The 26085-nt window shown below is 42.8% G+C and overlaps 1 protein-coding gene across 2 annotated transcripts in view; it reads right to left on the bottom strand.

Moving 5' to 3' along the window:
- Positions 1-26085, bottom strand: part of LOC132396934 (CMP-N-acetylneuraminate-beta-galactosamide-alpha-2,3-sialyltransferase 1-like) — a 66882-nt gene that overhangs the window by 21425 nt on the left and 19372 nt on the right. For both annotated transcript variants that reach the window (XM_059975056.1, XM_059975062.1), the window contains exon 2: positions 4736-5471. In XM_059975056.1, the coding sequence (XP_059831039.1) occupies positions 4736-4996 (261 nt within the window). In that variant the 5' untranslated portion in view covers positions 4997-5471. The remainder of the gene's footprint in view (positions 1-4735; positions 5472-26085) is intronic.

A 26085-nucleotide genomic window follows, 5' to 3' on the forward strand; every position in this document is an offset into this window, starting at 1 on the left:
GCCTGGACTGACACCTTGCCCTACTGTCCTGTTTATTATTTATTGTAATGCCTGCACTGTTTTTGTGCACTTTATGCAGTCCAGTGTAGGTCTGTAGTCTAGTGTAGCTTTCTATGTGTTGTGTTTTTTTATTACGTAGTTCGGTCTAGTTTTTTGTACTGTGTCATGTAACACCATGGTCCTGAAAAACGTCGTCTCATTTTTACTATGCACTGTACCGGCAGTTATGGTCTAAATGACAATAAAAGTTGACTTGACTTGACTTGACTTGAATTGGCTAGACTACCCCTTGTTGGAACTAGTCATTTCTCTGCATCATTATTTCGTGCACAATCACCCGGATCTTGTTACATTTGTAACCTATATAATGGGAAGATGGTGATCTGTCAGTTCACTCCTTATACTGTTTCAAAAAACCAACAGTGCTATGCTCATCTTCACTGCAACTGTTAGAGCTAGCTATTTAACTTTGTAAACTGCCCTACATTTGGGAAGGATCCTCCCTATGTACATACTTTGCTGCACCCTCTTCAAGAAACTGCATTTAGAGACATGAGACAGAACAAATACCTTCTGTTTCTTTCAGGGCAGCTCATGATAACTCTTCATGAATGACAAGCAAATGTTTGGATCTGGACTATTAACATTCACATATTCACTTGTATTTTCCTTACATCTTCGGCTTTTCAGAGTTCAATTATTAGTTGCAGCCCCCAGGCTATTTATTCTATCATTTCCCTCTCAGGCTTCCATTATTCTCCCATTCAGACTTTGAGCACTGCCTCCAATGTTGGCACCAATTAAAATTTTAATCACTTCCCATATCAAGATTTCATTAAAGCTCCAAGCCTGTTCCATTGAAGTATGCTGAAGGAACATAAAACTTTTTGCAACATAAACGCAGGGCAACTTTTTCCCCCTGACTTCTCCAAAACCACAAGGTAGGCTATTTTAGTATAATCTTTAGCTGCAGTGTCTGTATAATTGAAATTTGGTGAAAATGTTACAGAACTCAACCATTTTATTTTTTTCTCAGGTTACGTTAAAACTGTTTTCTGGTGTATTACAATAAATAAAAGAAACTCTAGCCTTATAATCAGCTTATCTTCGTCTCAATCACATTTTCTTATTCCATTCCTCATCAACCAATTAACAAGACTTCTTGATGATCGGGAAGAGGAAATCACATTTGATTTCTCTGGTACTCGTGCCCGTAAAACCTCAGAGAGATAGTTGCAGGCATAGCACCGACTGAATTCAAACTTCATTGCTACCTGCGTTTTACTGAGTCTTGTACGAATCACCTGCCGAAATTAGTTCTTAAGTTTTCAAAATCTGATGTGTCTAGTTGGAGTTATAGTCCATACATGAATTACTACAATAATTTAACTAACATAACCATTACCAATGATATAGGTTTACAAGGAAAATAGATCTGGTACGATGGTAACTGCTCCAACTGATGTACCCAACAAACTATTAAAGTTCAAACTTTTGCCCCAATTTCAAATTGTGGAATCACAACCAGGTTAATATCACTGGCATATGTCATGAAATTTGTTGTTTTGTGACAGAAGTACATCCTTATACATAGCAATAAGTACTAAACATTACAATAAGTATATTAAAAAATTAAATAATCAGTGCAAACAGAGAGCAAAAAATAGTGAGGTAATGTTCATGTGTTCATTGTCCATTTAGAAATCTGATGGCAGAGGGAATGATGCTGTTCCTGAAACACTGAGTAGGTGTCTTCAGGCTCCTGTACCTCCTCCTTGATGGTAGCATTGAGAAGAGGGCATGTCCTAGGTGATGGGGTTCCTTAATAATGGATGCCACTCTTTTGAAGCATTGCCTTTTGAAGGTGCCCTTGATGCTGTGGAGGTTAGTGCACATGATGGAGCTCACTGCATTTATAATTTCTGTAGCATTTTCTAATCCTGTGCAGTGACCCCTCTATACCAGATGGTTTGCAATGAGTTAGAATACTCTCCCCAGTACATCAGTGGAAATTTGCGAGAATCTTTGGTGGCATATCCAGTCTCCTTAAACTCCTAAAGAAATAGAGCCACTGTTGTGTCTTTGTAATTGCATCAATAGATTGGGCACAGGATAAATCTTCAGGTTGTTGACCATAAGATATAGGGCAGAATTAAACCATTTGGCCCATCAAGTCTGCTCCAATTTTGCACTCAGCCCCAATCTCCTGTCTTCTTCCTGTATTTTCGTGACCTCCTTAGAACCCTCTCTAGTTTCAGCACATCCTTTCTAAGATAAAGGGCCCAAAGCTGCTCATAAAACTCCATGAGGCCTCACCAGTGCTTTATAAAGTCTCACCATCACATCCTTGATACCAAGGAACTTGGAACTGTTCATCCTTTCCACTGCTGATCCCTCAAAGAGGACTGGTGTGTGTTCCCTCCGCTTCTCCTTCCTCAATTCCTTGTTCTTAATGATGTTGAAACATCGAGGGGAGTGCAGAAGGCTGATCTATCTCACTTCTGTATGCCTCTTTGTTACTACCTTACATTCTGCCAACAATAGTTGAAGTATTTATTGATGGCATTTGAGCTGGTCTAGCCACGCAGTTATGTGTGCATAGAAAGTAGATAAATAGGCTAAACACATACCTTTGAGGTGTTCCAGTATTGATTCTCAGTGAGGAAGAAATATTTCCTACCTGCACACTGACCAGGGTCTCCCAGTGAGGAAGTCAAAGATCTATTTGCAGAGGGAGCTACAGAGGCCCAGGTTTTGGAGCTTGTTGATTAGAATTGAGGGGATGATTGTGTCGAGCACTAAGCTGTAATCAGTAAATAGAAGCCTGACATAGGTATTGCTGTTATCCAAGTGATCTAAGGCCAAGTGGAGAGCCAATGAGATTGCATCTGCTATCAACTAATTGTGGCGTCAGGCAAATCGCAGCGGCTCCAGATCAGGCAGGAGTTGATCCTGGCCATGACCAACCTCTCAAAGCACTTCATCACAATAGATGTGAGTGCAATTTGGTGATAGTCATTGATTCAGTTCATTCTGTTTTTCTTGGGCACTGGTATGATTTTTCCTCATTTGAAGCAGGTGGGAATCTCTGACTGCAGCAGTGAGAGATTGAAGATGTCCTTGAACACTCCCACTATTTGGTTGGCACAGGCTTCCTGTGCCCATCCAGGTACACCATCAGGGCCCAACATCAGGATTTAGTACTCGGTTGATTACATGATTCTCTTTTCACCTTCCTGGGTCTTGATCCCCTGCAAGTAATCTGAATATCTTAAGTGGTTTCAGTACCAATAACTACGTGGTCACATCCTTAACAAATTAAGATTACATCCGTGCTCATCTTCCTCAAAGTAATATCACTGGTCCCATCAGGGTTTGTATATTGTACCCATTATGTATATATAAACAAATAGAAAACAGATATCTTTGGTATTCTGGCCCAATACTTACACCTCATTCAAAACAGTAACAATATATCACTTGTCATTTTCCCTTGCTTTTCCCACATTAAGTATCTTGTTTCCTACACCAGAAAGTGGCCAAATTTAAAAAAGGACTTCTTAGCTGTAAAGATTTAAGAACATACATTTAAGGATACACCATTGTTAAAAATGCAACACAAATGCAATTCTTCCTTCCCACCTAACAACAAGCTTTCTTTCCAGCTTATCTGAATCTATTATAATCTTTTACAACCATCATTAGTTTTACCTATAATCATAGAGAAGTACAGCACAGAAACTGACCCTTCAGCCCATCTAGTCCATGCTGAACCATTTAAGCTGCCTACTTCCATCAACCAGCAACTGGACCACAGCCATCCATACCCCTATTAATCATGTACCTATCTAAACTTTGTTTAATCTAGCTCACATGCACCACTTGCACAGGCAACTCATTCCACACTGTCACAAGCCTCTGAGTGAAGATGTTTCCCCTCATTTTCCCCTTAAACTTTTCACCCTTAATTCATGACCTCTAGTTGTAGTCCATGATTCTCTTTTCACCTTCCTGGTTCTTGATCTCCTGCAAGTGGGGGAGTCTATGACCAGAGGACACAGATAGAGTGTATGTGGTGAGGATGTTTCCTGTAGTGGGGGAGTCTAGGACCAGAGGACACAGATAGAGTGGATGTGGAGAGGATGTTTCCTACAGTGGGGGAGTAACCCAACCTCATTGGAAAAAGCCTGCTTGCTTTTACCAGATCATAATTTTGTATACTTATATCAAATCTGCTCTCAATCTTCTACATTCCAAAGTCAGCATTTTCAATTTTTTCCATCAATTCCTTCTTTGTCAATACTTTAAACATATAGATTTTCAAATTACTCTCCCTACTTGTGGATATATTTCCTAAAATTCATAGTAAAACTATCTTTCACATAAGCCTTTCTGGTGTTTTTTAAAATGCACATGTATCTTTTAATTGATTATCATTAATCGCATAATTTCTTTTCTCTTCAAGAACTTCTTTAAGTTATGCCCTACTAAAGCACCAATGTTCAAGGTACATTTCTTATTAAAGTACATCTGGTAGATTCTTCTTATCCAGACTGTCATGAAACCATACAAAGAAAAACATCAACACACTCACTTGCAAAAAAAAATGGCACCAAGAACATCAGCCCCACTAAACATGCATAAAAAAACAGTCCCCAGACTCAATCATCAATCATTTCTTAAATTTATTTTTAGTCCAGAAATGTTTGCAATATCATTTGCGTAGTGTACCTACCTTCCACCAATTATAAGCCACCAAGGGAATAGTTTTGTTACTTTTGGTCAGGAAGGGCATCATGTTGGAAACGTAGCGCTTGTCAAACCATTCCGACACACCTAATTCAGAGACACAGCGTTTGCAGCTGCATTGTTTCGGTGTCGTGAACTGGTGTTGTAAAAGGTACGTCTTGTTCGTGATAGCGATAAATGCAGTAAACAGCAGCAATGCAAAAGACAAGAAATAGAAGAAATACCCAGGCTTCACCGTGGCCAACATGCTGAAATGTGCTTGATAGCAGTGCAAAATCAGGAACAAGGAATGGATCCTCGTCAGGGAATCAGTGAATAATGGCAAATGTGCACTGAACAAACAGTATGACTCACAGGGGGGCGCAGTAACCCCAGCTCTGTTCTGGAGTACTTTGATGAAACAGACTCTACGTGATAGAGTAATTGAAGTTTTCAGAAAGATTGTGATGAATCGGCCATTGTTTTCTTCCAAATCAAGCCAGTACTTTTGAAAGTCTCTGTGACATCGAGTCACCTTTTAATGTTTTTCAGTAGGCAGGCAGATTGATCAACAATACAATATAGACAACCACTGCATGTGGAGCAGCGATTATATTGAGTCAGATGATGTTTTTATAAACTGATGCTTTGGAGTCTAGAAATGAGGTTGCCTTTCTCCTCAAATTTATTTTATATCTCTGTAACTGGGAAATTTCTTCAAAATGGAAGAGAAGATCATCCTCCTAAAAGAAGAAAAAACAAAGGCAAACCATAACCATTTTATCACCAATTCCACCAAGTGGTAATAAATCCCACCCCTTACCACACTCATACTGGTGGGGTAATAAATCCCACCCCTCACTGCACTCATACTGGTGGGGTAATAAATCCCATCCCTCACCGCACTCATACTGGTGGGGTAATAAATCCCACTCCTGACCGCACTCATACTAGTGGGGTAATAAATCCCACCCCTCACCGCACTCATACTGGTGGGGTAATAAATCCCATCCCTCACCGCACTCATACTGGTGGGGTAATAAATCCCACTCCTGACCGCACTCATACTGGTGGGGTAATAAATCCCATCCCTCACCGCACTCATACTGGTGGGGTAATAAATCCCATCCCTCACCGCACTCATACTGGTGGGGTAATAAATCCCACTCCTGACCGCACTCATACTAGTGGGGTAATAAATCCCACCCCTCACCGCACTCCTACAGGTGGGGCAAAAAATCCCACCCCTGACCGCACTCCTACAGGTGGGGTAATAAATCCCACCCCTCACCGCACACCTACTGGTGGGGTAATAAATCCCACCCCTCACCACACTCATACTCTACACTATTTTTAAAGCATACTTTGTATCCAAAGGTAGAATCAGTAAAGAGCAGTAAATTTAATATTTACAAAAGCTGCGAATCTTTAACCAAGTAAGTGCTATCAACATTTTGCAAGGTAAATTATAAGCAGTGCAGAACAACTGTTTCAGAACAGCTTCCTTCCTTCCGGAATGAGGGTAGTTTTACTACTCGGGGTAAAAGAGAGGCAAGACTGCACAGGTGCGTGATGTCAGCCATTAGAGTGGGAAAGGTTTAAAAAGAAGATCGTCACATCCAGTGGGCAGCATCAGCGGAGTGAGAGGGAGGCAGAGTGAGGGCTTTGGCTCAACATGAGAGGTGACAGAGAAGAGTTACAGGCAGGTAGTCACACTGGGGCCACAGGAGACGGACAAGTGGGTCACAGTCAGGAGGGGGAAGGGGAAGAGTCAGGTACTAGAGAGTGCCCCTGTGGCTGTACCCCTTGACAATAAGTACTCCTGTTTGCGTACTGTTGGGGGGATGGCCTACCTGGGGGAAGCGACAGTGCCGTGCCTCTGGCACAGAGTCTGGCCCTGTGGCTCAGAAGGGTAGGGAAAGGAAGAGGAAGGCAGTAGTGATAGGGGGCTCTATAGTCAGGGGTGCAGACAGGCGATTCTGTGGGCGCAGGAAAGAAACTCGGATGGTAGTTTGCCTCCCAGGTGCCAGGGTCTGGGATATTTCTGATCGTGTCCAAGATATCCTGCGGTGGGAGGGAGAACAGCCAGAGGCCGTGGTACATATTGGTACCAATGACATAGGTTGCAAAAGGAAAGAGGTCCTGAAAAAATACAACAGGGAGTTAGGAAGGAAGTTGAGAATCAGGACCACCAATGTAGTAATCTCGGGATTACTGCCTGTGCCACGCGACAGTGAGTATTGGAATAGAATGAAGTGGAGGATAAATGCGTGGCTGAGGGATTGGAGCAGGGATCAGGGATTCAGATTTCTGGATCATTGGGACCTCTTTTGGGGCAGGTGTGACCTGTATAAAAAGGACAGGATGCACTTGAATCCCGGGAGACCAATATCCTGGTGGGGAGGTTTGTTAAGGCTGCTGGTGAGAGCTTAAACTAGAATAGTTGGGGGTGGGAACTGAACTAAAGAGACTGGGGAAGAGGAGGTTGGCTCATAAATAGAGAAAGCTTGTAGACAGTAGGAGAGGGAGGATAGGCAGGTGATAGAGAAGGGACGCGCTCAGACTGAAGGTTTGAGATGTGTCTATTTTAACGCAAGGAGTATTGTGAACAAACCCGATGAGCTTAGAGCATGGATCAGTACTTTGAGATATGATGTGGTGGCCATTACAGAGACTTGGATGGCTCAGGGACAGGAATGGTTACTTCAAATGCTGGGTGCTGATAAGGGGGGAGCTGTTGTTGTCTGGTGTACTGACCTCTACCTGGCCAAAGCACAGTGACAACTCTCTGATACCTCCTCTTATTTACCCCTTGATCATGATCCCACTAAGGAGCACCAGGCCATTGTCTCCTATACCATCATCAAGCTTATCAGCTCTGGGGATCTCCCATCCACTGCCACCAACCTCATAGTTCCCACACCCCGCACTTCTCGTTTCTACCTCCTACCCAAGATCCACAAACCTGCCTGGCCAGGTAGACCTATTGTCTCAGCTTGCTCCTGCCCCACTGAACTCATTTCTGCATACCTTGACTTGTCTTATCCCCTCGTGTTCAATCTCTTCCCACCTATGTTCGTGACACTTCTCATGCTTTGAATTTTTTCAATGATTTTAAGTTCTCTGGCCCCCTCCGTCTTATTTTCACCATGGACGTCCAGTCCCTATATACCTCCATCCCCCACCGAGATGATCTCGAAGCTCTTCGGTTTTTTTTGGATTCCAGACCTAACCAAATCCCCTCTACCACCACTCTCCTCCGTCTAGCGGAATTAGTTCTTACTCTCAATAATTTCTCTTTTGGCTCCTCCCACTTCCTCCAAACCAAGGGTGTAGCCATAGGCACCCGTATGGGTCCCAGTTATGCCTGCCTTTTTGTTGGCTTTGTGGAACAGTCCATGTTCCAAGGCTATACTGGAATCCATCCCCCTCTTTTCCTTCGCTACATTGACGCCTGCATTGGCGCTGCCTCTTGCACGCGTGCTGAGCTCGTCAACTTCATTAACTTTGCCTCCAACTTTCACCCTGCCCTCAAATTTACCTGGTCCATTTCCGACAACTCCCTCCCGTTTCCTGGCCTTTCTGTCTCCATCTCTAGAGACGGCCTATCTACTGATATCTACAATAAGCCTACAGACTCTCACAGCTACCTGGACTATTCCTCTTCCCACCCCGTCTCTTGCAAAAATGTTATCCCCTTCTCACAATTCCTCTGCCTCTGCTGCATCTGCTCTCAGGAGGCTTTTCTTTCCAGGATGAAGGAGATGCCTTCCTTTTTTAAACAAAGGGGCTTCCCTTCTCCCACCATCAACTCTGCTCTCAAATGCATCTCTCCCATTTCCCACACATCTGCCCTCACCCCATCCACCTGCCACCCCACTCAGGATAGGGTTCCCCTTGTCCTTACCTACCACCCCACCAGCCTCCAGGTCCAACATATAATTCTCCGTAACTTCCGTCACCTTCAATGGGACCCCACTACCAAGCACATTTCCCCCTCCCCCTTTCTGCTTTTCACAGGGATCCCTCCTTACGCAACTCCCTTGTCCACTCGTCCCCCCCCCCCATCCCTTTCCAACGATCTCCCTCCTGGCACATATCCTTGTAAGTGGAACAAGTGCTACACCTGCCCTTACACTTCCTCCCTCACCACCATTCAGGGCCCCAGACAGTCCTTTCAGGTGAGGCAACACTTCACCTGTGAGTCGGCTGGTGTGGTATACTGCGTCCGGTGCTCCCGGTGTGGCCTTTTATATATTGGTGAGACCCGACGCAAACTGGGAGACCGTTTCGCGGAACACCTATGCTCGGTCCACCAGAAAAAGCAGGATCTCCCAGTGGCCACACATTTTAATTCCACGTCCCATTCCCATTCTGATATGTCTATCCATGGCCTCCTCTACTGTCAAAATGAATCCAAACTCAGGTTGGAGGAACAACATCTTATATACCGGTTGGATAGCCTCCAACCTGATGGCATGAACATTGACTTCTCTAACTTCTGTTAATGCCCCTCCTCCCCTTCTTACCCCATCCCTGACATATTTAGTTGTTTGCCTGTTCTCCATCTCCCTCTGGTGCTCCCCCCCCTTTCTTTCTCCTGAGGCCTCCGGTCCCATGCTCCTTTCCCTTCTCCAGCTCTGTATCACTTTCGCCAATCACCTTTCCAGCTCTTAGCTTCATCCCACCCCCTCCGGTCTACTCCTATCATTTCGCATTTCCCCCTCCCCCCACTACTTTCAAATCTCTTACTATCTTCCCTTTTAGTTAGTCCTGACGAAGGGTCTCGGCCCGAAACGTCGACAGTGCTTCTCCTTATAGATGCTGCCTGGCCTGCTGTGTTCCACCAGCATTTTGTGTGTGTTGTTGTTGTTTGAATTTCCAGCATCTGCAGATTTCCTCGTGTTTGCATCTTTTGATGGGTTCCTTTGGTAAAATCTAAAACTCTCAGCTATTACCAGCTGTTTAGGGCTCAAAGGATTTGGTAAAATTGTAACCATTTTGTTCAACGTCTTGCCTGCTGGCTTTTCAGGGGTTACTAGGCTGCTTAAGAGACTGTACGTTCTTGCACTAATTAAGCTAAGAAGTATAGGGGCTTTCTTCTGCTCCTCCACTTTGTTTGTTTTACAATAGCACTCAAACTTCTCAATATAAGACTCCCAGCCTTCATTAGCACTGAAGCATCAAAGAGGGGATGAGCACTGGCTGTCTACCTTTTGATTACTGTGGGTTCGCTCTGCTACTTGAGATGGGAGATAGAAAATGTATTTCAAAAGGGCAATGTTACAATAATCGTGGAGAGGTTCAAAATCTAGGTTGACAGGGATAATCAGCTTGGTACTGGATCCTAAGAAAGGGAATTTGTTGAATAGCTACGAGATGGATTTTTAGAGCAGGTCATGGTTGAGCCCACTAAGGGATCAGCTATTCTAGATGGGGTGTTGTGCAGTGAACTGGAATAAATTAGAGAGTTTAAGGTAAAGGAACATTCAGAAGCCAGTGATTATAATATTATAGAGTTCACCCTGCAGTTTGAGAAGCAGAAACTAAGATGTCAGATGCATCAGTATGACAGTGGACTAAAGAGAATTAGAGATGCATGAGAGAGGAGCTGGCCAACATTGATTGGATGGGAATACTGGCAGGAATAATGACAGAACAGCATTGGCTATAGTTTCTGGGAGAGATTCAGAGGGCACAGGATAGGTACATCCCAAAGAAGTATCCTAAAGGCAGGATGATGCAGCCGTGGCTGACAAGAGAAGTCAAAGCCAACATAAAAGCCAAAGAGAGGGCAAATAATAGGGCAAACATTTGTTGGAAGTTAAAGGATTGAGAAGCTTTTAAAAACCAACAGAAGGCAGGTAAAAGAAGTCATAAAGAAGGAAAAGATAAAATCTGAAGGTAAGCTAGTCAATAATATTAAAAATAACACCAGAAATTTCTTCAGATTTATAAGGTGTAAAAGCAAGGTGGAAGTAGGTATCGGACTATAGGAAAATGATGCTGGAGAGGCAGTAATGGGGGACAATGAAATGGTGGATGAACTGAGTAAGTATATGGCATCAGTCTTCACTGTGGAAGACATTAACAGTATGCCAGAAGTTAGAGATTGTCAAGGGGCAGAAGTGAGTGAAGTCGCCAATACAAAGAGGAAGCTGTTTGGGAAACTGAAAGGGCTGAAGGTAGATAAGTCACCCAAACAAGATAGAGTACACCCCAGGGTTCTGAAAAGATAGCTGAAAAGATTATGGAGGCATTAGTAATGGTTCTAGAGACTGGAAAATTGCAAATGTCCCTCCACTCTTCAAGAAGGGAGAGAGACAGAAAAAAGGAAATTATATGCCAGGTAGTCTGACCTCAGTGGCTAGGAAGATCTAGATATTGATTGTTCAGGATGTGGTTTTGGGGTACTTGGAGTCACATAATAAAGTAGGCCGAAGTCAGCATGGAAAGATCTTGCCATTGGAATTCTTTGAAGTAATAACAAGCAGGATAGACAAAGGAGAATCAGTTGATGGAGTTTACTTGGATTTTCAGGAGGCCTTTGACAAGGTGTCACACATGAGGTGGCTTAACTAGCTACAAGCCCATTGTATTACAGGAAAGATACTACCATGGATAGAGCAGTGGCTGACTGGCAGAAGGCATAGAGTGGGAACAAAGGGAGCCTTTTCGGGTTGCTGCCAGTGATTAGTGGTTTTGCACAGGGGTCTGTGTTGGGATGACTTCTTTTTACAGTACACGTCAATGATCTGGATGATGGAATTCATGGCTTTGTGACCAAGTTTGTGAATGATATGTGTGGTGATATCACATGTCACGTGTAAGTACGTAATTGGACAGAATTCGGAGAATGCGCAGAAATGACAGAATGATCGAGAAGCTTGTATGTTAAGCATGATTGCTGTTTGCTGTTCAATAAAAGTTCTAATTATGTTCCTCCAGAATATGTTTGTTTATGAGTAACCCATGGTACATGTGAAGAAGACAACAGTATGAAGATAGGTGGAGGGGCAGGAAGTGTTGAGGAATAGAGGGGCTGCAGAAGGACTTAGACATACAAGGAGAATGGGCAGAAATTTGCAGATGGAATATAGGGTAAGGAAGCGTATCGTCATGCACTTTGGTAGAAGAAATAATGTGCAGACTATTTTCTAAAGAATATTATACAATCTGAGGTGCAAAAGGACTTGAGAGTCCTTATGCAGGATTCCCTAAAGGTTAATTTGCAGGTTGAGTCATTGTGAGAAAGGCAAATGCAATGTTAGCATTCATTCCGTGAGGACTAGAATTTAAAAGCAAGGAAGTAATGTTGAGGCTTTATAAAGCACTGGTGAGCCCTCACTTGGAGTATTGTGAGTAGGTTTGCATCCCTTATCTTAGAAAGGAAGTGCTGATGTTGGAGAGGGTTCAAAGTAGGTTACCAAAAACTATTCTGGGATTGAAAGGATTATCATATGATCATCATATGATTATCATATGATATGAACGTTTCCTTAAAGGTGTGCACATGCACACATCTTTTTCTTCTAGCACACAAAAGGTTGTCACCCTTTACCTAATTGGCATGTTAAATATCTTTCATGGTTGTGCACAATCACATTTCCTTTTCCAGTTTCTGATGTGGATGGTTTTGATGACGTGAAGTTTGCGATGATTTGCCTGCAGGTTTTAGAACTGGCTTATTTATACTGTTTTTATTGAAGACATTATTGATTCACAGTTGAATTCCAAAGAAGCAAAGGGTGTGAAGTGCAAAAGTACTGCTAGCCCACTTAATGCGGAATGGCTTAATGAAACAGTAGAAACAGCTACACCGAAAGCTCATGAGGTCAGGAGCATGCAGCTACAAGAAATATTTATGTACGTAACAGAAGCTACATGTATTTTCACAATGTAAGAGTCACTAGAGAATTTGCAAGTGGGAAGAAGTGGAGTGATATTTGGTAACTTGACTTTCAAAAGCATCATTTAGCAAACAAATCACATATGGACAGTGGGCTAAAGCTCCAGTGAGAAAATCCTTCATTATCCGCTGCAGGCCAGCTATGTATCCTTCGTAAGAGTGCAGATGAACGAAAGTGAAAATGATCAAACCCAGAGGAGATCAAAGTTCCTATTGACAGTGTTTGCTAGCTGTTAAAATCAATAACTCTAAAAATTGCACAGCACAAGATTTTTCACACTCTGGTCATTACAAATTAGAGTGAACATTGCATGTGAGGAGCGTTGATGGCTCTGGGCCTGTACTCACTGGAACTCAGGACAATGAGGGGGGATCTCACTGAAACCTATCGAATGCTAAAAGGCCTCAGTTAGGTGGATGTCGAGAGAAGTCTACGATCAGAAGACACAGCCTCAGAATAGAAGGACACACATTTTGGAAAGGAGGTGAGGAGGACTGTCTTTAGCCAAAGAGTGGTGAATCTGTGTAATTCAATGCCATAGACTGCACTGGAGGTAAAGTCATTGGGTATTTTTAAGGCAGAGGTTGATAGATTATTGATAAGTCAGGGCATGAAGGAATATGGGGAGAAGGCAGGAGATTGAAGCTGAGCGGGTGATAGATCAGCCATGATAAGATGGCGGAGCAGACTCGATGGGCCTAATTCTGATCCTATATCTTATGGTCTGCCATTGTTTTCTTGCAAACAATCCATTTAAGATCACTCTTTCTGCTCCATGCATAGATGGCCACTCCAATCTTCTTGAGTACCAATCTCTGCAGAAGCCCTTTTGATTCTCCTTCATTCCTGTCTGCTAGAACATGCTCATGCCTTCTTCTGATTTCCTTTTTAAGTGTTGTCTTGTATTCTTTATACTTCTCAAGTACCTTATTTGGTCCTTGCTGTCTATATCTTCTAAGCACCTCTTTCTACTCCTTAACCAGGACTTTAATACCTCTTGAAAATGAAGGTTCCCTATGCCAGTTAGCCTGGCCTTCTATTCTGACAGCAGCATACATACTCTTTATTTTCAATATTTTTCTTTTGAAGGCCTCTCCCTTACCAGTCCACCTTTGTCCCCCAGATCCTTTCTGATACCATCAAAACTGGCCTTTCTTCCATTTTGAGAATTTGTTCCATCCTTCTACATAACAGATTTATAATCACCAGAAATAAAGTGTTCCCTTATGCACACTTCTGTCACCTACCTTGTTTCACTCTCAAAAATCTTATTCGCTCTGTGTATTGATTAAGGAAATTTCCCTGGACACATTTGACAAACTCTATCCCATCCAACCCTTTTACAGTATGGAAGTCACAGTCAATGTGGAAAGTTAAAACAACCTTATGTTTCTTGCAGCTGTCTGCGATCTCTCTACAATGTTGTTTCTCTAAACATCCAAAACAACATGCTGACATGAGCTGACAAATGGTTGCATATCAAAAGTGCCAAATAATTATCATCCTCAGTATGTAAGTGTTTACCAACTACTATTGACATTCATTGTTGAGGTCCCATCGCCAATTTTCAGGGATCACCACTGACTAGAGACTCAGCTCAACTGAAACAGCCATATAAATATTGTTACTTATCTGAATGATTAACCCTCTAGACACAGGGCCTTTTCATTATGTATGTGGTACAAGCCAGGAGCACGATGGAATTGGTTCAAAGTTCAAAGTAGATTTATTATCAAGTATGCATATGACACCATACACCACATTAACATTTTTTTCTTTCAGGCATTTGCAGGAAAAAGAAATATAACAGAATTTTACAAAAAAATTACTTAAACAGACAAGTTATTGACAAACACCAATATGCAGAAGGCAAACCGTGCAAATAAAAATACTGGAAACATGAGTTGTAATGTCCTTGAAAGTGAGTCTGTAGGTTTTAGAATCAGTTCATAATGGTGAATGAAGTTATCTATGCTGGTTCAGGAGCCTGATGGTTGTAGGGTAATAATTGTTCTTCAGTACGTAAGTGATCAGCTGCACAAATTATCGTGTGGAGCCAAAGTATCTGTCCCTCCTGCCCGATGGTAATAGCAAAGAGACAGCATGGTCTGGATGGATAAGGTCTTTGATGATAGATGCTGCTTTCTTGTGGCAGTCTTCCACTTAAATGTTCTCAGTGGTGGGAAGGACTTTGGATTGGATGGACCGTGCTGTACCCACCATGATCCTCGGCCTTTTTCATTCCTGGGCATTGGTGTTTCCAAACCAGGCTGTGATGTAAACAGTTACAATACTCTCCACCATGCATCCATAGAAGTTTGTCAAAGTTTTTGATGACATGCCAAATCTATGCAAACTCTTAAGAAAGTAGTGGCACTATTGTGCCTTCTTTGTGATGATACTTTGTGCTGGTCCAAGGATAGAGCCTCAGATATGTTGAGAGCAAGGAATTTAAAGCTTTCCATCTATTGTTCCCTTAATGAGGACAGACACATGTATCTCTCTGATACAGTGGTGTCAAGAAAACAACCTCTCCCTCAAAATCACAAAAACAAAGGAACTGGTTGTGGACTACAGGAGGAATGGAGGCCAGCTAGCTCCTATTGACATCAACGATTTTAAACCATACATTAGTAGTCCAGTTATTCACTATTTCATTGCTATTTCTCTTTTCAATGAGATCGATGGGCTTGGTGCAGTGACATCAGCTTTTCAACACAGGTTGATTTTTTGAATCTCGGCTTCAACTCAAAATCATTTTGTAGTGAGATCAGTTCTTCCTCCATCATTTCTGTTAATACCTCATTACAAGTGTTTGGCAATGGATTTTACACTCAATCTGGAATTAGAATCAAGGGAAGATCCTGAAATCTCTCTGACATGACATTATGTGGCTCACCCAGATGGGCACTATATACTTGAAGATCATCATCTGCTATTCTTTCTTTCTCCTTCAACTCAGAGAGGCTCAGAAATTGGAACAGGTCACAATGGCCAATGTTGCACTTAAATAGGGTTAACTTGGATAGAAATGTGAAGGTGACTGATTTGATTTCAAAATTCACATCATTTCCTTGCAATTGAAGATTGATTTCATTAAATGTTGCAAATAATTCTGACAAATAAGCAATGTCATGCCTAATATGCTTAAGTAGATTACTGAAACTTCAAAGAATTTTATGTCAATTTCAAAAAGCACATAAAAGCATCTCAGGCAGTTTCATTTTGAGAGTCATCTGCAATATTTTCATTGCAGCTGTATATACATGCACACATGATAACAAATTTGACTTTAACTTTCAGACCACCTTTGCCAAATTGTTTTATGCCTCTATATGAAGATTAAAGTCACTCAAAAGGACTTCATTACCTTTATAAGAAGCCTCCTTAATCGTTTGATAGATGGATGAATGGAAGGGACGGAGTGAGGGAGGAAGGAAGGGAGGAAGGAAATAAGGAAACATTTTGCAGTGACTTTGGAATACAACAATGATGCTAAGGGAATGTGTCTGAAGTGTAATCACCATTGCAAATTTGTCTACATCCAGCAAGCTCAACCAAACACCCAAGGTGACATTGACCCAATTGTATCTTAAAATCATTTACTAAGGGTCAGATATTGGCAAAGACGTACTTTTCAGAGTCAGTCAGTGACACTGGCCAGGACATGTAGTTTGCTTACAACATCAGAGTTCCTACCAGTCTCTGCCGTGGGAGAAGTTTAGCAGTTGCAAGGAGAAAAAGATTCAAGAATGTGCAGAAGAGAAGGCGTTGAAGATTCCCGACTGCTGGGACCCTCTGCTCTGGACTGGTGGAAATACAGTTTTTGGGATGGGTTTGAGAACTTCAAGGCCAAAATCTAGAAGCATGAGTAAACTCTGAACAAGTGGCAGAAGTAGTGCATCACCTTACAAACTATTTATTTGTTCCATCTGTGGAAGGGATTGCAGCACTTATATTGACCTGAATGGCCATCCCAGAACCCATAAGAGTAGAAGCAAGACATCCTTGATCCAAAGGGACAGCTTCACTAGAAGACAGATTAGGAAGTTCAGTGGCATCTCAGTGATATAACACGAAACTCCACAAAATAAATTGCGTGCTGTATTTGTTCTTGCCTCTTAATGCAACTAAATTATGCCTGTCAATTCCAATCTTTGCTCAGTAAAAGTAGTGATCAGAACAATAACTGAAAAAAAATTACCCAAACTTCTGGACTTGACATTCAATGATCCAGCATTTGGTACCTCTCTCCTGGACTAATTAAAGGGTGGGATGTCAAATAATCCAATTTAAAATAAAAATTAAATTGGACTTTCTTGAGACATCCAGCACTTGCATATCAAAGCATGCAAATTGTTGCGCAATGTTTTTTATAATAATGTTTCTGCAATTTACGTTGGAAAACCTGCCCATTCAATCTGCATGATTTGATTCTGGGGTCTTCGTTCATTTAAGCGGATAGCAAAAGAGAATGGTTTCAAGTAATTTTCATTCTCTAAGTGAGTACATATATATCCTCAGTCATCACTTTATTAGGGACCTCCTGTACCTAATAAAGTGGCACTAAATGTATGCCCAATCACAAACAAGAGTATTTTCCATACATGCTGCCTGGCCTGCTGAATTCCTCCAGCATTTTGTGTGTGTTGACTGAATGCATGTTCACGGTCTTCTACTGCTGTAGCCCATTCCCTTCAAATCTGATGTATTGTGCATTCAGAAATGCTCTTTTGCACACTGACGATGTAATGAATGCCTGCTTGAACTGTTGTCAGCTTGAAACAATTTCGTCAGTCTCCTCTGACCCCTCTCATTAACCAGGCATTTTCACCCACAGAACTGCCACTCACTGGATGCTTTATATTATCTGCACATTCTCTGTGAACTCCGGAGACTGTTGTGTGTGGAAATCCCAGGAGATCAGCAGTTTCTGCTATACTCAAACCACCCCATCTGGCATCAACAATCATTCCATGGTCAAAGTCACTCAGATCACATTTCTTCCCTATTCCGATGTTTGGTCTGAACAACAGCTGAGCCCTTGACCTTGTCTGATTGCATTTATGCTTTGTGTTGCTGCCGTATGATTGGCTGATTAGATATTTGTATTAACGCATCGGTGTACAGATGTACTTAATAAAGTGTCTACTGAGTGTCTTATTCTGCTTTTATTTAACTAAGACATCATATATAAAAAATCTTATAAGATTTTTTGATAGTGTAATGACATTTTAACAACCTGTTAAATATGTTTTTAAATTTGTTAACAGAATGTTAAATATTTCTTGGTATTCCTATGGGCAACAATTATTCACCCTCAGTCTGTGAAACTACTTGCAAATGGAACATGGGACCTCATCAACCAGTTTGGAGCAGATTTCCGTCACAAAATTCCTGCTTGAAGATCTGCACAGGATAAGCGTGGATGAAGTCAGTTCGAGCTTATAGGACCAGATGTTTCAATCCCTTTGATAAGCAGGTCCTAACTCAGGTCACATCATAGAGATCTTGAGGTGGGGCTTGGTGGGTGGCAGATGCTTCCCCGGGTCATCAGGTGGGCACCCCCCCTTAGATGTTTTGCCAATTTAAGCCCACTACATCTCCAGAGGGCTCAGCACTGCCACCCGGCGACCCAGCTGCACCTCCCTTCACATCTGGTCACCCATGGGTCATTTTAGAGCCCAGCTGCCTTCACTCTTCATCCATAATCAGAATCAGAATCAGGTTTATTATCTGATTTATTATCCATAATCAAGAAATTTGTTAACTTAGCAGCAACAGATCAATGCAATACATGATATAGAAGAAAAAAACAAAGTAAAATAATAATAATAATAAATAAGTAAATCCATTACAGTATATGTATATTGAATAGATTAAAAATCATGCAAAAACAGAAATAATATATATGTTAAAAAAGTGAGGTAGTGTCCAAGTGTTCAATGTCTATTTTGGAATCAGATGGCAGAGGAGAAGAAGCTGTTCCTGAATCGCTGAGTGAGTGCCTTCAGGCTTGTGTATCTCCTCCCTGATGGTAACAGTGAGAAAAGGGCTGCTTCACTCGGCTACTTTCGAGAGTGCTTTTATAGCTTGCTGCTACCCCTGGCCTCGGACTCCCAATCCCTTCAGCAATCTGACGACGGAAGTAGCCACAAATCCTCAGCAGTCAACCTCTTTGCACTTTCCATCTGCGCTGCTAACATCTGTGGCTCAGCAGATCTTACATGTTTCCGCTCATACACCTCACAGACGGCATCTCCCCAGAGCACCACAAGCTCTGAAATACTAGTAGTGGCTATCTCCAGGGGAAATATTAGCCTTTTGTCAACATTGACAGCCATATTCCAGTCATGAGCTGGCTCCAGTATGCCTGACACCAACCATGTTACTGAGAGTGGCATTTGTCAGACGAAGGGGATGGTGGTTCTTTCCGTCACGTGGGACTTAGAGTGGGTATTCAGCCTTTACTTCTCTACAATGGACGTCAAACATCTGAGGACCTGGTTGTGCTTCCATGTGTATCTTCCTTGAGTGATGCTTACTCTGCAAGATGAGAGGATGTGCTTAAGGTTTGCTTGTTCACAGAGCGAACAAGCTGGGTCTTCACCGAGCCACTGGTTCAGATTTTGGAGAGTTGGCAGAACATCATAAACAGCTCTTGTAAGGAAGCTAGTCTTTCTTCCTTCCTTTGCCCATGTTTCTCCAGCTAAATTTCCTTTTCTCTGAGCCTTCCCACCTTGTCCACTGTCTCTGTTTTGACTGAGGCACTGCCCTTGCATACCTCATCTGTTCCTCCTGTGACTGTACTTCCTCCACTACCGCAGCTTGCCTTTGCTTTTGTGTCGTCACCCTTTGCTAAATGGGTTTATTTGAGCCTTTTCCAGATTTCACCTGGCCCATCTTGTCTGCAAACCCAAGTGTTCCCTTTGCCTGTTTTACTGACTGTGCTGGACACCACTTTCTACCTGGTAAGGTCCTGGGTGAAGTATCCTGGACAACACTGTCGCGAGATTCTGAGAGAGTCATCTCAAGCCTCACCTTGGCACTTTTGAACTCCGCAGTCAGCCCCATAATAGGCAACTCCTGAGTTCCTATGCCACACAGGTAGATGCTACTTAAGGATCTTGGCAGGCCCACCTACTTCTTAATGAAGGAACTAACTGTCCTCTCCAGCTTTTTCAACAGGAGTGATGGGGACCATACAGAGTCAGTGGCCACAACACCCAAAGAAGCAATCCAAACCGAAGGCAGCAGAGCTTGAGGTTTTCTGGCAGCAATCAATGCCTTCTGATGATTTCTTCTCTCAGCAGATTCACTTGATATGTATCACTGAGATTTACTTCATACCAGCGCCTCAAGCTTTGAAATAAGAGAGTGCTGAACATGAGTGGCAAGGCACTGTTAAAAGCCAGACTACAGGAACTGCTAAGTTTTGTCATTTTATTACCTCTAATATTCAATATTCTACAATAATCTGTGGTAATTGATAGACCAGCTACTGCCTATTAAAACTGTATAACCCCTGCCTGCAGTCATTCAACTTGTTATATTTTAGCTATGGCCCTATAACAGGCAGCTGGTATGGCTACCCTGTTCAGCAACAAAGACTACTCGTCTTGAAGTATGTAGTGCCTTTCACGATTTCGAGCTTTCAAACAACTCCTCCACTGCCCATTGATACTATGTTTTAGGGATTGAATGTTGATTTTACTCAGGAGTTAAAAATAATCTACTAGAGCTCAGTGACTCAAGAAGAATCTGTAGAGATATAGAAATGTGCAGAGGCTAGCAGCAAAGGTGATACAATCAATGGAACCACAAGGAAATCGTGCCTTACTTAGGAGGTTCAGGAGGCTCAATTTGTCACCAAGCTGTCTAACAAATATTTACACTTGTGGTTTTGGGAGTATCATGGTCTGGTATGACAATTCAAATGTGCAGGAATGTAAGAAGCTACAGGGAGTAGTAGACTCAGCCCAATAGTTTCCAGGCACATTCCTCCTCCCTATGACCAGCAGTATCTATAGGAGGCCCTGACTCAGAAAGAGAAAATCTGCAATGAAAAAGCACCGCCATTCAGCCCACGTCATCTTCAAAGTTATTGTCAGGCAATACGTACAGGAAATCCAACACCACCAGGTTCAAGAACAGCTCCTTCTCTTCAACCATTTGGTTATTGAACAAACCCACACAAATGTAACCACTAAACTTCAGTAACAGTTGGAGCACTTTGCACTAAAATGCATTTATGTTTTGTTCTGTCAAAAACAAGAGAAAATTTGCAGATGCTGGAAATCTGAGCAGATCACACAAAACGCTGGAGGAACTCAGCAGTCCTGCCGAATGGTTTTGGACCGAAAAATCAAATGCACTTTTTTCCATAGATGCTGCCTAGCCTGTTGAGTTCCTCCAGCATTTTGTGTGTGCTGCTTGTTTAGTTCGGTGTTCTCTCTTGTAAATTTGTAGAATATTTCTTATCATATTTACATGCTATATTCATATTGATGAATACCAGCTCTGGGGATCTCCCATCCACTACCACCAACCTCATAGTTCCCACACCCCGCACTTCCCGTTTCTACCTCCCACCCAAGATCCACAAACCTGCCTGTCCAGGTAGACCTATTGTCTCAGCTTGCTCCTGCCCCACTGAACTCATTTCTGCATACCTTGTCAACCCTTGTTCAATCTCTTCCCACCTATGTTCGTGACACTTCTCATGCTTTGCAATTTTTCAATGATTTTAAGTTCCCTGGCCCCCACCGCCTTATTTTCTTTCTAAATCTTTTTATTAATATTAGTAATATGGACAGAATACAGATGATATATTGATAAAGAAATTACCAACATACACATTCCATTACATATGAAAAAAAACATACATAATAGTTACAATATAAATGAGTTTACCAAGACATAAGCCATAAGATATATGTATGGACCTAGTAAATCTAAATATTTCATAATGTATAATATAAAAAAAACAGAAAAAAAAAGAAAAAAACAAAAAAAATTTATATAATGCAAAACTAACTAATCTAATCTAATAACTATAACTAATAAGTAATATAAAAGAAAGAAAAACAAACAAAAGAGAAGCAGAAAAAAAAAGTGGGCTGTTTATAATATCTCACAAAAATAAGTATTCATCAATGCCGTCACTTCCGGTCCTCTCAAAATACATAAGCTAAAAGCTAGGAAATCAAATGTACTTGGCACAGGGTCATATTACATCATATGAAAATGTTGAATAAATGGTCTCCATAACTTTTCAAATTTAATAGAAGTCTCAAAAGTACCACTTCTAATTTTTTCTAAATTTAAACATAACATAGTTTGAGAGAACCAATTAAATACAGTGGGAGGATCAATTTCTTTCCAATTCAACAATATAGATCTTCTAGCCATCAGAGTTAGAAATGCAATCATTCGACGGGCTGAAGAAGATAAATGCTGTGAATCTAACATTGGTAAACCAAAAATTGCGGTAATAGGATGAGGTTGTAAATCAATATTCAAAACCGCAGAAATAATATCAAAAATATCTTTCCAATATTTCTCCAAAAATGAACACGACCAAAACATGTGAGTTAAAGACGCAATTTCAGAATGACATCTATCACAAATAGGACTTGTATGAGAGTAAAAATGAGCTAATTTATCCATGGACATATGGGCCCCCACCGCCTTATTTTCATCATGGACGTCCAGATATACCTCCATCCCCAACCCGGACGGTCTCAAAGCTCTTCGGTTCTTTTTGGATTCCAGACCTAACCAATTCCCCTCTACCACCACTCTCCTCCATCTAGTGGAATTAGTTCCTACTCTCAATAATTTCTCCTTTGGCTCCTCCCACATCCTCCAAACCAACGTTGTAGCCATGGGCAGCCACATGGGTCCCAGTTATGCTTGCCCTTTTGCTGGCTTTGATGAACAGTCCATATTTCAACTCTATACAGGTATCCGTCCCCCTCTTTTCCTTCGCTACATCGACTGCATTGGCGCTGCCTCCTGCACACATGCTGAGCTTGTTAACTTCATTAGCTTTGTCTCCAACTTTCACCCTGCCCTCAAATTTACCTGGTCCATTTCCGACACCTCCCTCCCCTTTCTTGAACTTTCTGTCTCCATCTCTGGAGATGGCCTATCTACTGATATAAGCCTACAGACTCTCACAGCTACCTGGACTATTCCTCTTCCCACCCTGTCTCTTGCAAAAATGGAATTCCCTTCTCACAATTCCTCCATCTCCGCTGCATCTGCTCTCAGGAGGCTTTTCATTCCAGGACGAAGGAGATGTCTTCCTTTTTTAAACTGTTATGATCTCAGCCCCCTCCTTTGTGAGAATCGCAAGAGCACCCGTTGGGAGGGGGGGGGGGGGTCAGTAGACCCAGGAAGTGAGAGAGAGAGAGAAACGTGCCAAATTGCACGTCCCACCCGGGATACAGAATAAGACAACAGCGACTATTGTCTCATGGAGACCGCGTGAAAAGCCCTCGGGCAAGGTGGGCTGGTTGAGAGAGAGATTGCATCACCCCAACCTGATTGACACCTGCGACCCCGTGAGGAAGTATAAAGGAGAGTCTCAGGGGGACAGCCCCCTCAGACGCACCAAGAAGACACGAGAGAGTGTTCCCGCAGCAGCGGGAAGCCATTCTGAAGGAAGCCACGTGCGTTAGATTCCGGGATTGGAATTTGTGGCTGGAATCACAGAAAACCGCTTTTAACTAACATCGGGGAGAGGAAACCAACGCTCCCCTGATTTCATGGAAGATTCATCAAGACTCGACAGGTTCTTTCTCTTCTCCCTCAATCTCTCTCTCTTGGTCGCCCCACGTGAAACCCAGCGATTTTCAAAGGGCTGAGGCCTGCAGACTTTCTGAGTGACTTTTATATTTCCAACGGACAATCTATTAACCCCCTAGATATCAGCAGAGCTCACTTCTTAATGATGATTATTACTATACCCGCACTTTAGATTGAGTGCTGACGATGTGCACTATCTGAATGTATGTATTAACCCTACTTTTGTGTCCCTTTATAAATAAAACGTTTCAAAATAGTGACATCAGACTTCAACGGACCTCTCTATCTTTGCTGGTAAGTTCTCCAGTTACGGGATACGTAACAGTTGGGGTTCTCGTCTCGGGATTTGACACCAAATTGGGAGGCCAGTGAATCGGGCTTGTAAATCAAAAACTTGAATCTGGGTACGCAGGTAGCCAGACGGGAAACCAGCAAAGATGGACGTGGGTGAATTTATGGAAAACCCGACGGTGGGGGCGCTAGAGGTGGCCACAAAATCAGACTTGTTAAATTTAGCGAAGGGGTTGAACCTCACAGAAGTGAGGTCGTCCATGAAAAAGCGGGAGGTACGAAGGGCCATAACTCAGTATTACGTTGAGAAGAATGTGCTTGAAGATGAGGTATTGGAAGATATCCCTGACAAAGTACCATCAAGTGGGACGGTTCAGTTAGAGGTAGAGAAATTAAAGTTGGAACGTGAAATTAAGTTAAAAGAGCTGGAAGCGGCTGAGAGAGAGAGGGAAAGGCAACGACAGCATGAAATTCACCTAAAGAAGCTAGAAGCAGAAGAGAAAGAGAGGGAACGGGTCGAGAAAGAGAAACAGAGGCAACATGACCGGGAAATTGAGAAGATGAGAAACGAGCGAAGAGATCAAGGGTTAGACCAAGCGGAGCGATTTAATGTTAGTAGGGAGTTGAGATTGGTGCCCCCATTCGAGGAGACAGATGTCAATAGTTATTTCTTGCTTTTTGAAAAGGTGGCAGTAAATCAGAAGTGGCCAAAAGAGCAGTGGGTGGTGTTGTTACAAAGTGTGTTAAAGGGGAAGGCCCAACGAGCATATGCGGCGTTGTCCCTGGAGGAGGGAGGAGTGGAGAATTATGATGAGGTAAAGAAGGCCATTCTCCGGACTTATGAATTGGTACCTGAGGCCTATAGACAAAAGTTTAGAAATTTAAGGAAAGGGTGGAATCAAACGTATACTGAGCTAGCCCATGAAAAGGGGGTGCTCTTGGACCGTTGGTGCACCGCGGAAAGGGTGGACGAGGATTATGGGCGTCTCAGGGAGTTACTTTTGATCAAGGAATTTAAAAGTTGTGTTCCGGAGGAGATCCGGATGTATTTGAATGAGAAGCCGGATAAGTCCATGTCAGAAATTGCTAGGTTTGCGGACGAATATGTCCTAACCCACAAGACAAAGATTTCCTCGAATAAAGGTCCCCAGAGAGACCGTGGGAACGATCGAGAAAGTCCGACGAGTGAGGCAGAGGTCCCACCGGGAGCTAGCGGTAAGGTTGAGTGGGAAAGGCAAGACGGCCAGAGGGTTCCGGGTTTGACCTGTTTTAATTGTGGAAAGGAGGGGCACATTGCATCTCGATGCTTTGCTCCGAGAAAGGAGATAGGAAGAGGGAAAGCCACAGTCCCTATCAGGTGTGCCGTGGTAATCAGCAAATCGACCAGAGAGCCGAGGGTAGACAGAGTACGAGAAGGCTCCGAGAGTTGTCTGTCACATGGAACCATGTCTGTGACGGAGGGAGACACACCAGTTCCTGTACGAATCTGGAGGGATACGGGCGCTGAACTATCCCTGGTTAGCCGTAAGGTACTAAAATTTGGTCGGGAAATGGGCATGGTAAAGGTGGAAGGAATAAATAAAAGGATAGAAATGGTGCCCTTATATAAGGTCATTCTGGATTGTGAGCTGGTGTATGGATCAGTTGAAATAGGGGTGCCCTCAGAATTCCCGAGAACTGACGTGGACATCCTGCTGGGGAACAACTTAGCAGGGGGTAAGGTTTGGTCAGCCATGCTGCCAACCTGGCGACCAGCGAGTATGGTGGCCCCGTCCCTAGCGCCCAAGGACTATCTCGCCTGCGCGGTCACTCGCAGCCTGTCGAGAGAGAGAGCTGTGAACGAGAGCAGTTTAAATCTGGCCAGTTTTGATTTGGCCGAGACATCTTTGCTGACCCTGTGCCATGAGGGTTTAGAGGGTGGTAAGACTAAGAGTAGTAAAGTGAAAGGGCGTAAGAGAAAGGTCCTAAAGGTAGGAAATAAAGATGAGAAACAGATAAAGCTGTTAAAAGGTCCAGAGTTGGACATGGATGATCTGTCTGGTGTGGCAGAATTGTTTGAAGAACTTGAGAGTTCTAAAGGTGTTCCCGATAATGAGAGGAGGGCAGTCCTAGATGGAAAGGATACCCTTGCCTCGAAGGGGTCTGCTGAAAGGGCCGAGGAGATTGTTTCAGCTTGCAGGGTTGCGCCTTCCCCGGGTGGGAGCTGCCCAGAGAGTAACTAGGAGGATCGGGGGAAATTAGAATGTGAAAAAGGTACAGGTGTTGAAAGCCTGGAAGAGGCCAATGTCCCGTTTGAGTGTGTCCGAGATGGGGATGCACAAGGTGCTGAACCTGGTAACGGAGC

Source organism: Hypanus sabinus, chromosome 1 (assembly GCF_030144855.1).
Source record: "Hypanus sabinus isolate sHypSab1 chromosome 1, sHypSab1.hap1, whole genome shotgun sequence".
In the NCBI taxonomy this organism is placed as follows: Eukaryota; Metazoa; Chordata; class Chondrichthyes; order Myliobatiformes; family Dasyatidae; genus Hypanus; species Hypanus sabinus.